The following is a 17,422-nucleotide window of genomic DNA, read 5'->3' as shown; positions in this document are numbered from 1 at the left end:
AAAAAGAAAAAATTAATAACCTTACCTCTACAACCTCCCGAGCAAGAAAACTTGACACTCAAACGAGCCTTTGAGAGAATACATTTCTCCTCAGCTCTGTTTGAAGAAGGAAATCCTCTTCGCCGTCAACTGTGCCCCACTGTTTTACCTGCCCCCCCCCGAGCAAGAAGCATCCTCCCAGAGTCCACACTGTCCAGATTTTATGTTTTTCAGTCAGATCATCTGCCATTCCTCTAAACCCCAATGGGTTTGGTCTTGGCCTTTCCTCATCAGATAAGCCTTCCATCCCAGGAATAGAATGCGCTTCTCTCAACTGCTTCCAAATCTTTTTATTTTCAAATATGGGGGTGGTTTCACCAATATCCTGTAAAATGTAGCATAAGATCTGGACTTCTCCATTCTGTTCTTGTTCCAATAAGCAACAGCACGACCTTTGCTTTCTGAATGACTTGCTGCATCTGGATGCTAACTTCATGTGATTCATAATGAATTGGACTCGGCAATTCAAATTGCACTTAAGAACTGAAGTTAGTGGCAAATTAGGGTAGGATTCCTTTCAATTTAAAAAGTTAAGTAAGGGGCACTCATTTGAATTTTTCAAGGTACGAAGATGAACAGCGGGGTTAGAGGTAGATAAATTGTTTTGTTGGTTGGGAAGTAAGGTTGCCAACTTTCTAGTGACAGGGTCTTCCGAAATTGAAGATCAATCTCGAGGACCCTGTGGCGTGTGACCCTGCAGGAAAAAATTCACAGGGTCATTCAAAAATATTGCTTTCCCTGTCACCTTCTGTGAGCATCACTCTTTGCCAGGTATTGAAAATGGGGCAAAAAGAAAGACATTCAGCCCACAGACAAGCAGCAGCCAATTGGGTAATGAGGTCTTTGGCTTTCCAATCAGAATGATGCAGCAGGGTGTCACATGGATCGAAGCATTGGCTACAAAATGGTGGAGGTGGGGGAGGATTAGCGTTGGCTCGTCATGGAATAAAACCTCCAGAAGCACACTTAATCAGAGCTGGCACTTCTAATGGGGATGACAGTGCAGGTTCTGAAAATTAGAGTCAGACCTTGCAGGGTGAAATTTGGAAATGTTTCCGAAGCAAGAGAATTTGGAGCTCTTCTATAAACAGCACTTCCAATCAATCTCCACAAATGCAATGGTGCTCCCTGATTATTATTGGACCATATGTGTAGGGGCAGAAATAGGCCATTCAGCCCATTGAGTCTTGCTCCGCCATTCAATGTGATTACAGCTGATCTGATAGTCTTCATTTGCACTTTCCTGCCTTTTCACCATAACCCTCGATCCCCTGAATAACAATAAATCTATCTATCTCAGCCTTGAACATACAGAACAAGCCAGCCTCTCTAGCCATGGGATGAAGATGTTTCTTCCATTTGATTAGATATTGCATTTCTTGAGAGCAGTGCGGAACAAAGGGTAGGCTGCTGACTGTGGGGTTATAATGCATCATGCATCCCATTGAATCCCTGAAAATGAGAGCCGTTCAAGAATCAAGAATGACCAAGAATGTTCCTACCCTTCGTCCGGGTCTTCCTGTTGGCCCCAGAGGTCCTGGAATTCCTGGAGGTCCCTTGGGCAGAAAGAGAGGTTTGCATTTATATAGTGCCTTTCATGGCCGCAAAGGTATTCCCCGAAAGGATTTAACAGTCTATTCTGAAGTTCAGTCGCTGTTCTCATGTACAAAATGCAGAAAGAAATTTACACACAGCAAGATCCCACATGTAATTTTTAGGTGTTAAGGATGATTTAAAACTCTTCTCGATAATGTCCAACCTACAGAGAGGGGGAGATAGTTCCAGTCTTTGCTTCCATCTCAAGCCTAGTAAGGGGGCATTAATGGGGGCTGTCAAAGGGTATTGCAATAAAAGACATTGGAATATTAAGTTAAAAAAAAACTCAATCAGATGGGCCACTTCCAACAATATGATAATAACCGGAACGTCTATTTTAACAATGTTAACTGAGGAATAAATGTACACTGATGAGAATTCCCCTGAATCATAGGAGTGGCAATGCCCTAGTGGTGTTATCACCGGACTTAATCCTGAGACTCAGGTGGTGCTCTAGAGACCTGGGTTCAAATCCCACTACAGCAGATGTTGGAATTTAAATTCAATTCAAGGGAATTGAGTCCAATGAAGACCACAATTTATTGCCATTGGCAGGAAGTTTGCTGATGCCCTTTAGGGAAGGAAATCTGCCAACCTGGACTACATGTGACACCAGACCCACAGAAATGTGGGCGACTCTTAACTGCCCTCTGGGCACTTAGGGATGGGCAATAAATGCTGGCATAGCTCTCATCCTGTGAATGAATAAAAACAAGTCCTCCAATTGGATTGAACACCCAGTCCACCTGAGGATGGGACCTCATCCAAGAGGCTATACCCTCCTACAGTGCAGCACTCCCTCAGTGAGTATGACGATGCACAAGAGCTTGAGCACTGCTTGTTAACATTTTACTCATCCTGTCTGCTATTCCTGATTTATTCTCCAGCATCAAAGGTGTGCAGGCTAGGTGGATTGGCCATGCTAAACTGTCCACAGCATCCAGCGATGTGTAGGTTAGGTGGCTTAGCTGTGGGAAATACAGTGTGAGGGTGGAGGGCTGAATCTAGACGAGATGGTCTTCAGATGCAGACCTGATGAGCTGAATGGCCTCTTTCTGCACTGTAGGGATTCTATGATTCTCAAGATCTTTCTCAAGATCATCCCTCAGTCTTGGTGGGGTCAAGGGGAGTCCAGTCATTGTGAGAGCGGGGTACCTCTCACTGATCCACAAAGTCCTCTGACACAGCCCCATGTTTCACCTGCCCAGTCAGTGACTCTCTATCAAATTATGCACCATTATTAATTGTTAAGAATTGCCAGAGAACTGATTCCAGCCTTTACCTTAGGCCCCATTTCGCCAACATCTCCTTTCTGACCTTGGTTACCAGGGAGACCCTGTGGGAGGAAAGAGCTAGAGGTTAAACATCAAAAAGGTTATCAGAAAATCCTGTTCCTCCCCGAATACTCTGAAGGTACAGCCCCTCTTCACTGCAACAAAATGCTCAAGGACTGGAGGAAATTCACTCACAATTTTTCAACAGAAAATGATTTTGGGGAAACAAAAGGGATGATTAAAAAATAAAACTGTGTTACGCAGTCGTACAAGCATGGAATCAGACCCTTCGGTCCAACCAGTCCATGCCGATCATAATCCCAAGCAACAATAGTCCCACATACCTACACCTGGCCCTTAATCCTCTGACCATTTCCTACTTATATATTTTTCTAAATGTCTTTTAAATGTTGTAACCGTATGTACAATCATCACTTCCTCTGGAAACTCATTCCACACTTGAACCACTGTGGAGTTGTAAACAAATTGCCCGTCATGCCTTTTTTAAATCTTTTTTCCTCTCACCTTAAAAAACATGCCTCCCTAGTCGTGAAACAAACCCCCCCCCCCCCGAGGTAAAAGGCACTGCCATTCACTTTATTCACGCCCCTCATGGTTATGTAAACCTCTATAAGGGTCTCCTTTCAACCTCCCACGTTCGGGTGATAAAAGTCCCAGCCTATCCCACCTCTCCTTATAATTCAAACTGTCCTTCCTGGCAACATCCTGGTAAATCTCTTATGACCCTCTCCAGCTTACAAATATCCTTTCTGTAATTCCCTCCCTGTCTTTTCTCAATGACTCTGACCTACAAAGAGCAGGATGTGGGTCCAGTCTTCATTTCCACCTCAAGCGTAGAGGTTTCAGTACAGGAAGGTAAAGCTGCCATTATGTTACCAGACCATAAGGCTGCTCCCTGGTCAGAGAGAGGGAACGAGGTGACTGGGTGGTGAGTTTAACCTGAGGGTCACCACACCTTGGGGGAGGGGGAGAGGTTGAGGAGGAGAGTCCTTCATGGTAACTTCAGCCGGTGCTAGAATCAAACCCATGTGTGGGTGTCATCACAAAGTGACCATCCAGCCAACTGAGCCCGTGACCATCAGGAGGCACTAAGGGATGGGTCAAGGGTGTGGCAGAAAAAGAGACTGAAATGTGACAAAACAGTTCCTAGACACCTTGGAGTCACTCCTATGTTGTCCCTATTTGCCACTAACTAATACAGCCTACAGCTTTCCATTTTTAGTCAAGACACTCACCCCTCCAAGTTGAACATAGCAAGACCAGTTATATTAAGGTCCCTGTCTGAGTGCAGGGAGCTCATTGGCATTACTCCACAAACTAACCAGAACCTTCTCTCACGCCCTCTCTTCTCATGTCCTGGCCTTTTGGGAAAAGATTCACGCTCCATGTTAGTCACTAGGTTATTATACTAAGGGCAGCTGGGAAGCTCCGATCTCTGACCAGTGGCTGGATTTTACTGGGAATAACAGGACCACACTGACCCTTGGCCGCTCGCCAGTCAGCGTTCCACCAGCTGGGTCACAGGGTGAAGGAAAGGTCAGACTCAATCAATGATGCCTCCCCCACCAGCCGTCCAATTGTCTGGTGCCCAGATCGCAGATGACCCAACAACCCTATAGGATTCTTCTAACCCCAAACACAGCAGTTAGAGCATGTCCATCTCCCCTCCAATTCCTCACCTCCAGGCGAGAAAGTAGCAGGGCAATTGGGAAGTGGACAAAATATCGAGAAAACGCGAACAGATTTACTAGGACCAACCAAAGTTCAAAATCAATCAACAGCATCTCCTGATCCAAAGGCCCCATTGAAACAAAGTCACCAAGAGATGGATCCCCACTCCGTAACTGCTGCAAACTGGTTTCTCCCCAATCAAACTTCACACTCACCATCGGGCCAGGTCTCCCTGTCAGGCCAGTTGAACCAGGTGGACCCTTCATTGCAAGCTAGGAAGAAAAACAAAAAGGAGAGCATCAGTTCCAAACAGAAAACTCCAGGAAACCATAAGCAGAGGGGCTGAGGTTTCTGAGGTTGTTGGAGGGTTCAATAGGCTAGCTGTAGACGTTGTCACTTGTGAGGGAGCTAGGCATCATGGACTAGAGGGAGAATGCAATCCAAACCAGTGAGATGTTCAGCAGTAATCTCATTAGCTACTATTAGGTACCACATTCTCACCAGTCTCTGAAACAAATCAGTTTGAAGTGAGATAGTAAGAACTGCCGATGCTGGAGTCAGAGATAAAACAGTGTGAAAGAACTGAAGAAGTGTCCCGACCCGAAACATCAGCTTTCCTGCTCCTCTGATGCTGCCTGGTTTGTTGTGTTCATCCAACTCCACACTGTTATCTCAGTTTAACATAAATCGTGTGGATTTATTGAAGAGGAAGCTACAGGAGGACAGGCTGGTGGGGATATGATGTTGCAGGCTGGGAGGAACTTTATACAGAGCATTAACAATAGTATAGATCAGATGGGCCAAATGGCCCATTTCTGTGAAGGGTTGATCCATGATGTTTAAGGTATGAGAAACATGTAACATGCTTGATACCGATTCGATAATTCAGTTGAATTTTTCAACCTCAGCTTGAGGATATTATTACAGGATTGAGGGAATTCCCTGTGTCCAAACTTGTTTATTGGAACAATAGGAGCAGGAGGCCATTCAGCCCTTGAAACTGTCCTAAGAGTCAATTGGATCCTAAATCATTGTATTTGGACTCCATCTACCCACTTCGATTCAACATTCTTTCAAATGTCTACTTATCGCAATCAGTCAGGGCCAAAGTTGGGGAGAACTGGCTGAAGGTTTAGCTCTGGGTCTTACTTACCCTCGCTTGCTGGAGGATGGACTGTGCCTGATATTCCTGGGGTGAAACAACCGGTCCCTTCACACCATCGCCACCAAACTGGAACTGCAAAAATTTGTTAGGAAAGGCTGAAATCAAGAGCCCATGTGATTGATCCAACGCTGCAGTCCCACCCCAACCAATTACACTGGCTAAAAGCTGGTGTGTCAACCACGACAGCTAATCAACTCCTGTTCATTTGTACTCACCTTCATGCTATCCCAAGGTATGTTCTCTCCCACCTTTCAGTGAGGCATTCTCTCCAATATTTCATACTCTCCACATAATTCACCACTGTATACCCCATGTAACCTGGAATTCTGACATTTTTTAAATCCTGTATATACCATCCCAGTGTGATATTTGTTACTTCTCTCACACCTCGTTATCCAAAGATCTATCAACTCTGCCTAAGCTCTCTCCCTGATACGTGGCACTCTGCATTGCTCTCTTCCTGATGCTTGTTACCATGTGTGGCTCTCTCCCCAGTACCTGTTACTCTGTGTGGTTCTCTCCCCAGTACCTGTTACCATGTATGTCTCTCTCCCCAGTACCTGTTACTCTGTGTAGCTCTCTCCCCAGTACCTGTTACTCTGTGTGGCCCTCTCCCCAGTACCTGTTACTCTGTGTGGCTCTCTCCCCAGTACCTTTTACTCTGTGTGTCTCTCTCCCCTGTACCTGTTACTCTGTGTGGCTCTCTCCCCAGTACCTGTTACTCTGTGTGGCTCTCTCCACAGTACCTGTTACCCTGTGTGGCTCTCTCCCCAGTACCTGGTTCTCTGTGTGTCACTCTCCCCAGTACCTGTTACTCTGTGTGGCTGTCTCCCCAGTACCTGGTACTCCGTGTGGGTCTCTCCCCAGTACCTGGTACTCTGTGTGGCTCTCTCCCCAGTACCTGTTACTCTGTGTGGCTTTCTCCCCAGTACCTGGTACTCCGTGTGGGTCTCTCCCCAGTACCTGGTACTCTGTGTGGCTCTCTCCCCAGTACCTGTTACTCTGTGTAGCTCTCTCCCCAGTACCTGTTACTCTGTGTGGCTCTCTCCCCAGTACCTGTTACACTTCGTAGCTCTCTCCCCAGTACCTGGTTCTCTGTCTGTCTCTCTCCCCAGTACCAGTTACTCTGTATGTCTCTCTCTCCAGTACCTGGTACTCTCTGTGGCTCTCTCCCCAGTACCTGTTACTCTGTGTGGCTCTCTCCCCTGTATCTGTTACTCTGTGTGGCTCTCTCCCCAGTACCTGTTACTCTGTGTGGCTCTCTCCCCTGTATCTGTTACTCTGTGTGGCTCTCTCCCCAGTACCTGTTACACTTCGTAGCTCTCTCCCCAGTACCTGGTTCTCTGTCTGTCTCTCTCCCCAGTACCAGTTACTCTGTATGTCTCTCTCTCCAGTACCTGGTACTCTCTGTGGCTCTCTCCCCAGTACCTGTTACTCTGTGTGGCTCTCTCCCCTGTATCTGTTACTCTGTGTGGCTCTCTCCCCAGTACCTGTTACTCTGTGTGGGTCTCTCCCCAGTACCTGTTACTCTGTGTAGCTCTCTCCCCAGTACCTGTTACTCTGTGTGTCTCTCTCCCCAGTACCTGGTACTCCGTGTGGGTCTCTCCCCAGTACCTGGTACTCTGTGTGGCACTCTCCCCAGTACCTGGTACTCTGTGTGGCTCTCTCCCCAGTACCTGTTACACTTCGTAGCTCTCTCCCCAGTACCTGGTTCTCTGTCTGTCTCTCTCCCCAGTACCAGTTACTCTGTATGTCTCTCTCTCCAGTACCTGGTACTCTCTGTGGCTCTCTCCCCAGTACCTGTTACTCTGTGTGGCTCTCTCCCCTGTATCTGTTACTCTGTGTGGCTCTCTCCCCAGTACCTGTTACTCTGTGTGGGTCTCTCCCCAGTACCTGTTACTCTGTGTAGCTCTCTCCCCAGTACCTGTTACTCTGTGTGTCTCTCTCCCCAGTACCTGGTACTCCGTGTGGGTCTCTCCCCAGTACCTGGTACTCTGTGTGGCTCTCTCCCCAGTACCTGGTACTCTGTGTGGCTCTCTCTCCAGTACCTGGTACCCTGTGCGTCTCTCTCCCCAGTACCTGTTACTCTGTGTGGCTCTCTCCCCAGTACCTGGTACTCTGTGTGTCTCTCTCCCCTGTACCTGTTACTCTGTGTGGCTCTCTCCCCAGTACCTGTTACACTTCGTAGCTCTCTCCCCAGTACCTGTTACTCTGTGTGGCTCTCTCCCCAGTACCTGTTACTCTGTATGGCTCTCTCCCCAGTACCTGTTACTCTGTGTGGCTCTCTCCCCAGTACCTGTTACTCTGTGTGGGTCTCTCCCCAGTACCTGTTACTCTGTGTGGCTCTCTCCCCAGTACCTGGTACTCCGTGTGGGTCTCTCCCCAGTACCTTGTACTCCGTGTGGAGTCAGAAAGTGACCTGTCACTGTATTTCATCTGCAGTGCATTCTACTCAGCTGCTGAGCACAAATGGGGCTTTGGCACAGGAGGGAAAATGCTGATTGCTATCAGACAGAAACAGCTCAGGTTAGTACACCTCCCCCCTCCTCACCATCGCAGAACACTAGCCAACATAACAGCGATAACAAAGTGAAGAAACAGGAGACAAGTCAAGGTTCCCTTAGTCTTAGTCACTCAACCAGATCTTGGCCAACCTTCTCCAAATCCATCCCATCCTTCAGTTCTCTTAGAACCGGGCAACAATTGATCTCGGTCGTCTACATGCTCAGTAACTGGGTGCCTGCAGCTCTCGTAGGTACAAGATTGCAAAGTTTCGCAACCTTCAGAAGCAGATATTTCTCCTCATCACACTCCAAAGTCCTGATGAGAGACTGTGGCACGAGGTCTCACAAGTCAACAGAAATGGTCTCTCGGCAACAAACAAGGCCATGCTAAGGAAATTTGGCACATCCACATCAGCTCTCACTCATGTTAATAGATGCACCACAGGAAGCATCCTATCCAGATGCATCACAGTGTGGTTTGCTCATCCAAAGTCCATGAGAAATTACAGAGAGCTGTGAACAAAGCCCACCCATCACACAAACCAGCCTCTGATCCAGTGACTCCATCTACAGTTCTCGCTGCCTTGGGAAAGCAGCCAACATCTCCCACCCTGGTTATACCCTCTTCCACTCTCTTCCATTGGGCAGAAAATAGAAAAGTTTGAAAACCTGTTTCAACAGATTTAAGAACAGCTTCTTCCCTGCTGTTATCAGATTTATGAACGGACCTCTCATGTACTAGAGTTGTTCCTCGCACATTCTCTGTAGCCATAACAGTATGTTCTGCAATCTGTTCCATTACCCTGATGTACTTTTGGAAGGTATAATTCGTTTAGATAGCCCCACACAATATTTTTCACTCTATCTCGGTTCATGTGACAATAATGACCCAGATCAAATCGAAGAATGCAACATTACAATCAATTCCTTGTGTAAAAGGGTACAGGCACCTCCCAGGACAGGGCGTTACATCAGGGCCCAGTGACTGTGGCAGACACTCGAACAAGCTTCTGTACGTGGGGAGTCACTGCGAGGTGGTCAGGCCAATGCGAGATGTATCCATGAAGGAGCAGCACCAGGGGTCATAATCTGCCCTTGGGTTACAGGTCCTCTCCATCCAACATCTCCCCCAGCACAATTCTTTTGCCCCTGTGAGGTAAGTACATCTCCCTTAGGATGACAAAAAAAAACTCTCCTTAAACTGGTTTTCCTAAAACGGCCCACAAAGTAGTCTTGAAGTGTGGAGCAGCAGGGCACATAGCCAGCTCCCACCGTCGGAGATGGGTCATGAATAAACCATTGATTTGTTTGCATCATTCTAAGAGAAGGTACGGATACTGGCAGGGGAAATGTAGGGGAAAAGATTCCTGTTCCTCTCCTACAAAGTGCTGCAGGATCTTGTACATCTACTCAAGAGATCAGACAAGGATCTCTGTCTAATATCTCACCCTAACATCTGCTCCTCTGACACTGCAGCATCCCCAGCCTAGACTTTGAGATTTGAACTTCCAGCCCACTAGATTAGAAGATAAGCTGCTCACCATTGAACCACAGCGGGTGGATTAGACTGGGATGGAGATCAGAACTATTCATGGTTATCTAAGGCGCAGCCTCTCCAAAGACCCAGGTAATCACAGGAGGACTTTCTTGCTCTTAAGGCCCAGCCTGTTTGTCATAAAGTAACGCAGGAAGGCTCTGTCTGTTCCTCAAATGCACATAACACACTTGGAACTCCCTCCCTATAACAGCATTGTGCGTGAATTGACACCAAATGGGCTGTAGTCCCTCAAGAAGGCAGCTAGCCACCATCTTCTCAAGGGCAACTAGGGACATGCAATAAACACTGACCCAGCTAGCAGTTCCCACATCCTGTGGAAGAACAAAAAAAATTAACGATGAAAAAAATTGGAGAGTTCTGGAGTAAGAACAGGAATAACAGAATGTCTCTTTCAAAGATCCTGTATCAGCCGAAGGGGCAGAATGGCCTCTTTTACTGCTGAACCATTTCGCAATCCCTTTCATTTCATAAAGGCATTCCCAGCCTTCAGCTATTACTGGCTGGACCAGCATTTACTGCCCGTTCCTAATTGTCCTGGAGGAGGCAACAGTGAGCTGTTTTCCTGAAGCCCTGCAGCCTATGCAGTGGAAGCTGCCTGAAGTGGGAGAGATTCACAGGAATGGTAGTTCTTGAAACAAACTTACCGGCAACATCAGCATGGTCCCAGGAGGGCCCTGTATACCATCTACCCCGGGGAGACCAGGACGGCCAGGTGGACCCTACATTTAGAGAATTAGAGACAAAGATATCAGTGAGAAGCCTCTGTCAGAAGGAGAAGCAATGGTAACCGTAAGTAAAGTCAGGCACAGGCATGTTAACAACACATGGTCAGAAAGAAACACAGCCGATACCACACAGACATCTTCCACAAGCTCATTCCAGGACAGTTACGCATTCTCCGTGTGTAATAACATTTCTGCTCAAAAACCAAGTTTGAGCGAGAGCGACAGATTCATGCCTGCTAGGACTGAAGGTAGGCTGCAGTCCATGCTGGCAGACAAGTACAGGGAGCAGGTATGTAACCTGTCCATCGGGGGGAACCATCCATCAGGCTACACCTTATGGCTATGGTCCCAGGCAGATAACAGCAACCAACCAGGCAGGTACTCAAGGACAGGAGCTCTCAAGATCTGGCAATTGATGCGAGAACGGTAGACACTTGAGAACAGTAGATACTTGAAAATTATAGGCACTCGAGAACAGCAGGTACTCGGGACAACAGCACTGAAGGACAACACTCAAGAATGCTGGGTACTTGAGAACAGGAGGCACTCAAGAACAGCAGCATTTGCGAACAGCAGGTACTCTGAACAACAGCACTGAAGAAGAGTGGGTACTCGAGAACAGGAGGCACTGGAGAACAGTGGCTACTCTAATCCCAATCGGTACACAAGGACAGCAGGCTAAACTGGGAGATATTTCTCCTTAGCATCCAGGGTACTCAAACACTACACAGAACAGGTCAGCTGGACATCACAGGATCTGGACAAATTCCAAGGGAAATTACCTAACATCAGAAGGTCAGGCACTGACGGATAGTGTGTAAATACCCCAGGGACAGGCACTGAGGGGGCAGTGTGCAAATACCCCAGGGACAGGCACTGATGGGGCAGTGTGTAAATACCCCAGGGACAGGCACTGATGGGGCAGTGTGTAAATACCACAGGGGCAGACACCGAGGGGGCAGTGTGTAAATACCCCAGGGACAGGCACTGATGGGGCAGTGTGTAAATACCCCAGGGACAGACACCGAGGGGACAGTGTGTAAATACCCCAGGGACAGACACTGATGGGGCAGTGTGTAAATACCCCAGGGGCAGACACTGAGGGGGCAGTGTGTAAATAGCCCAGGGGCAGACACTGAGGGGGCAGTGTGTAAATACCCCAGGGGCAGACACTGATGGGGCAGTGTGTAAATACCCCAGGGGCAGACACTGAAGGGGCAGTGTGCAAATACCCCAGGGACAGGCACTGATGGAGCAGTGTGTAAATACCCCAGGGACAGGCACTGATGGGGCAGTGTGTAAATACCCAAGGGACAGACACTGAGGGGGCAGTGTGTAAATAACCCAGGGGCAGACACTGAAGGGGCAGTGTGTAAATACCCCAGGGACAGACACCGAGGGGGCAGTGTGTAAATACCCCAGGGATAGACACTGATGGGGCAGTGTGTAAATACCCCAGGGTCAGACACTGCGGGGGCACTGTGTAAATACCCCAGGGACAGACACTGATGGGCAGTGTATACATACCCCAGGGACTAACCCTGAGCTGGCAGTGTGTAAATACCCCAGGGGCAGACACTGAGGGGACAGTGTATAAATACCCCAGGGACAGACACTGAGGGGACAGTGTGTAAATACCCCAGGGGCAGGCACTGAGGGGGCAGTGTGCAAATACCCCAGCGTCAGGCACTGAGGGGGCAGCGTGTAAATGCCCCAGGGACAGGCACTGAGGGGGCAGTGTGTAAATACCCCAGTGTCAGACACTGATGGGGGAGAGTGCAAATACCCCAGGGACAGACACTCATGGGGCAGTGTGTAAATACCCCAGGGATAGACACTGACGGGGTACTGTGTAAATACCCCAGGGGCAGACACTGAGGGGACAGTGTGTAAATACCCCAGGGGCAGGCACTGATGGGGGAGAGTGCAAATACCCCAGGGACAGACACTGATGGGGCAGTGTGTAAATACCCCAGGGATAGACACTGAAGGGGCAGTGTGTAAATACCCCAGGGACAGACACCGAGGGGGCAGTGTGTAAATTCCCTAGGGATAGACACTGATGGGGCAGTGTGTAAATACCCCAGGGTCAGACACTGCGGGGGCACTGTGTAAATACCCCTGGGACAGACACTGATAGGGCAGTGTGTACATACCCCAGGGACGAACCCTGAGCTGGCAGTGTGTAAATACCCCAGGGGCAGACACTGAGGGGACAGTGTAATAATACCCCAGGGACAGACACTGAGGGGACAGTGTGTAAATACCCCAGAGGCAGGCACTGAGGGGGCAGTGTGCAAATACCCCAGGAACAGACACTGAGGGGGCAGTGTGTAAGTACCCCAGGGACAGGCACTGATGGGGCAGTGTGTAAATACCCCAGGAATAGACACTGAGGGGGCAGTGTGTAAATATCCCAGGGACAGACACTGAGGGGGCAGTGTGTAAATACCCCAGGGACAGGCACTGATGGGGCAGTGTGTAAATACCCCAGGGGCAGACACTGAGGGGGCAGTGTGTAAATACCCCAGGGGCAGACACTGAGGGGGCAGTGTGTAAATACCCCAGGGACAGGCACTGATGGGGCAGTGTGTAAATACCCCAGGGATAGACACTGATGGGGCAGTGTGTAAATACCCCAGGTACAGACACTGTGGGGGCAGTGGGTAATTACCCCAGGGACAGACACTGATGGGGCAGTGTGTAAATACCCCAGGGACAGGCACTGAGGCGGCAGTGTGTAAATTCCCCAGGGACTGACACTGAGGGGATAGTGTGTAAATACCCCAGGGATAGGCACTGAGGGGGCAGTGTGTAAATACCCCAGGGGCAGACACTGAGGGGGCAGCGTGTAAATGCCCCAGGGACAGGCACTGAGGGGGCAGTGTGTAAATACCCCAGTGTCAGACACTGATGGGGGAGAGTGCAAATACCCCAAGGACAGACACTCATGGGGCAGTGTGTAAATACCCCAGGGATAGACACTGAGGGGGTACTGTGTAAATACCCCAGGGGCAGACACTGAGGGGGCAGTGTGTAAATACCCCAGGGACAGGCACTGATGGGGCAGTGTGTAAATACCCCAGGGATAGACACTGAGGGGGTACTGTGTAAATACCCCAGGGACAGACACCGAGGGTGTAGTGTGTAAATACCCCAGGGGCAGACACTGATAGGGCAGTGTGTACATACCCTAGGGACTGACCCTGAGGCGGCAGTGTGTAAATACCCCAGGGACTGACACTGAGGAGGCAGTGTGTAAATACCCCAGGGACAGACACTGAGGGGGCAGTGTGTAAATACCCCAAGACAGGCACTGAGGGGGCAGTGTGTAAATACCCCAGGGACAGGCACTGATGGGGCAGTGTGTAAATACCCCAGGGGCAGACACTGATAGGGCAGTGTGTACATACCCTAGGGACTGACCCTGAGGCGGCAGTGTGTAAATACCCCAGGGACTGACACTGATGGGGCAGTGTGTAAATACCCCAGGGACAGACACTGAGGGAGCAGTGTGTAAATACCCCAGGGACTGACACTGAGGGGGCAGTGTGTAAATACCCCAGGGACAGACACTGAGGGGGCAGTGTGTAAATACCCCAGGGACTGACACTGAGGGTGCAGTGTGGAAATACCCCAGGGACAGACACTGAGGGGGCAGTGTGTAAATACCCCAGGGACTGACACTGAGGGGGCAGTGTGTAAATACCCCAGGGTCAGGAGCTCAGAGTACTCTCAGGACTTTGTGGGGTTCAAATTAATTGCAGTAAAGGTGAAAAGGTGTGCGGGCACCTCCATGGAACAGAAGCTAAGCCACGCACCTTACAGCTGAACCTGCACAGAGATTCTCGATCAGTTTCACTGTAATTGTATCATGTACGTAGCAAAACTAGAGCATAGTTTCCATCAAACATTCTGGAGAAAAATACATTTTCCTTCCCCTCTCTGAAATAGCCCAGCGATCAGAACAATGCAAACCACATGTCCCCAATCCAGGGATGACCACCAGTAGTGTACAAGAGAAAATCCTCTTGCATCGACTGCCAAAGCAATTTTCCATGTTTTTCTCTCTGAAGACATGAGGCATCCCTCACATAACTTATCTGCCCCATCATCTCCCTCTCAATCCTTGACATTTACAAACTCAGGCAGGATAGGATTTCATGAGGGGCCCCTGGCTTTTCCGACTGAGAGAACCATTCCCACATACCCCACCACCCCTCCCACCCCGACCACCACTCCATCAAAAAAAAGTTGTTGCGCCTGAAACTTGCAAACCCAACAAAAAAAACACACAGATAAGGAGTGGGGCTACAGTTGGGAAGCGCATGTGTGCCTTCGACAGATAGTTACTGAAGCCAAAATGTCCTTTTTCAATTTAAACATAAACAGATCCCTGGAGGGAAGCAGCATGTGATCTGGAATCTGCCAAACAGATGAGAATCTTTACGGATGGGAAACAGCAAAGATTTTGCCAGCCAACAACTAGAGGTCATTGGCACGGTAGGGTGAGTCGGGAAGGGTTGACACATCTGACAATTAGTGGCTTGTAATTTAAATTATATGCATTAGCCCTGACTGTGTTGCCTGCTTACCTCTCCAGCCCATTCCAACGTGCCCCCACTCCCCCCTACCCCACTATTCCTGATGCAACATTTGCTCTGAGTTCAGGAACAGCCAGCCAGGAAGAGATAGTAGGAACTGTCAATGTTGGAGAATCTGAGATAACAAGGTGTGGAGCTGGATGAACACAGCAGGCCAAGCAGCATCAGAGGAACAGGAAAGCTGACGTTTTGGGTCTCGACCCTTCTTCAGAAATGGGGGAGGGAATTCTGAAATAAATGGGGGAAGGGCAGATGGAAGATGGACTGCACCTCCCAGTCGCGAACCACTTTAAATCCCCCTCCCACTTCTTGGACGACATGTCCATCCTAGGCATCCTCCAGTGCCACAACGATCCCACCTGAAGGTTGCAGAAACAGTACCTCATATTTTGCTTGGGAACCCTGCAGCCCAATGGTATCAATATGTATTTCACAAGCTTCAAAATCTGTGCCCCCCCCCCCGCCCCACAGCACATCCCAAAACCAGCCCAGCTTGTCCCCACCTCTCTAACCTATCCACCTTTTCTCCCACCTATCCCCTCCTCCCCCCACCTCAACCCCTACCCCCAACTCCTACTTTCCAGCCTCATCCACGCCTCTTTGACCTGTCCATCTTCCCTGGACTGACCAATCCCCTCCCTAACCCCCCAACTACACTCACCTTTACTGGCCCCATCCCCACCTCTTTGACCTGCCCATCTCCTCTCCACCTATCTGCTCCCTGATCTATCTTCCATCCATCTCCCCCCTATCCCTATTTATTTCAGAATCCCCATCCCCTCCCCATTTCTGAAGAAGGGTCCAGACCCGAAACATCAGCTTTCCTGGTCATCAGATGCTGCCTGGCCTGCTGTGTTCATCCAGCTCCACGTCTCGTTATCTCAGCCAGGAAAAGGCTTGTGATCTGGTTCCTGAGCAATGTGTCCTTGAAAGACCACCGCTTAGTTCCTGATCTACATGACTGGACACAACTCAGTGCAAGACTGGATCACAGAAAAGGATAAATGAAGCCTGCAAATGTTGAGCTCTCGGGATAAGGGTCAGTGCAGAGGAGGCAGACTGCAGGGGAATGTTACCAATGGAAGGACGCAGGAAACACTGCTTTGATAACGAGCCAAAGGATTTTCCACAGCCTTGGCATTCTCCACAGCCTGCTGGGGTTCAGCTTCAACAATCAAGGAGTTCAACACATCCAGCAGAAGGGAGCCCATTTTATTGGCGATGCATTAACTACCTTTAACATTCACTGCTGCAGATGTTTATCATCTACTAGGTGGGAAGATGCCAGTGTAGGACTGGGGTGGATGAAGTCTGAAGTCACATGACACCTGGTTATAGTCCAACAGGAGTCACACACAAGTTTTCAGAACACAACCCCTGTGATTCCAAATAAACCTGTTGGACTGTGACCTGGTGTTATCTTATACCAAATACAAGATGGAATGGAGTAACTCACCTACTGAGGGACTGCCTACAGCATCTTCTAAATACACCCCTTTCTACCTACTGTCAAGGCCAGCAGATCCATGGGAGCAAGTTTCTTCCAAGTCACTCACCATCCTGACTTGGAATAATATCACTATTCCTTCAGTGATGCTGGGCCAAAGTCCTGGAATTCTCTCCCTACACCTACATTGGTCTCGAGAAGATGGCTCGCCACCACTTCCTCAAGGGCCATCAGGGATGGGTAACAAATGCTGGGACAAGCAGCAACACCCATGCTCTGTGAATGAGTTAATTAAAGCTGCTTTGGAAAGAAAGACTGATGAACAGCTGGAGGGACAGGGCTGAGAAGGTGGGAAGCAAACGTTAGTTCAACCTCCAAAAAGATCCCAGTCTGTGTGAAGGTGAGAGACGGATATCTGCAACAGCTGATCAGATCTGGGAGTTATTCATAAACAGGGCAACATGGTGCCAACTGGAATTCTGTGAGTGGAGACCAGGCTAGCGTTTCTCAATTGTCACCCAAGGGTTTTTTAAAACCCGTTATGCCCATTGAAGTCATTGATCCAAATCTACGATGTCACCAATCTAAGATAATTGTTAATTAATCCAATAGGGAATTCAGGAAGGCATTATCTCTAGCCAGAAGGTGGGAGATTGTCGAACCTGCGAACACAGGGAGTGGCAGATGCAAACAGTCTTGATGCATTTAAAGGGGCACCTACACGTGAGACAGGCTGATGGCAGGTACAACGGAGGTGGGGAGGGGGTAGTTGTTGATGGCTGTGACCTCTGGAGCTTGACTATTTCGAAGGGAATCTG

The 17,422-nt window shown here is 49.0% G+C and overlaps 1 protein-coding gene across 3 annotated transcripts in view; it reads right to left on the bottom strand.

Annotated features, from left to right (window-relative positions):
- Positions 1-17,422, bottom strand: part of LOC125447449 (collagen alpha-1(XI) chain-like) — a 275,479-nt gene that overhangs the window by 133,998 nt on the left and 124,059 nt on the right. For all 3 annotated transcript variants that reach the window (XM_048521800.2, XM_048521802.2, XM_048521801.2), the window contains 5 exons: positions 10,473-10,547; positions 5,755-5,838; positions 4,817-4,873; positions 2,918-2,971; positions 1,542-1,595 (listed from right to left, as the gene is read on the bottom strand). In XM_048521800.2, coding sequence (XP_048377757.2) covers positions 1,542-1,595; positions 2,918-2,971; positions 4,817-4,873; positions 5,755-5,838; positions 10,473-10,547 — 324 coding nt within the window. The remainder of the gene's footprint in view (positions 1-1,541; positions 1,596-2,917; positions 2,972-4,816; positions 4,874-5,754; positions 5,839-10,472; positions 10,548-17,422) is intronic.

This window comes from Stegostoma tigrinum, chromosome 35 (genome assembly GCF_030684315.1).
Source record: "Stegostoma tigrinum isolate sSteTig4 chromosome 35, sSteTig4.hap1, whole genome shotgun sequence".
Taxonomy (NCBI): domain Eukaryota; kingdom Metazoa; phylum Chordata; class Chondrichthyes; order Orectolobiformes; family Stegostomatidae; genus Stegostoma; species Stegostoma tigrinum.
Note: the sequence above shows the minus strand (reverse complement) of the source record. Positions and strands in the feature narration are given on the sequence as shown.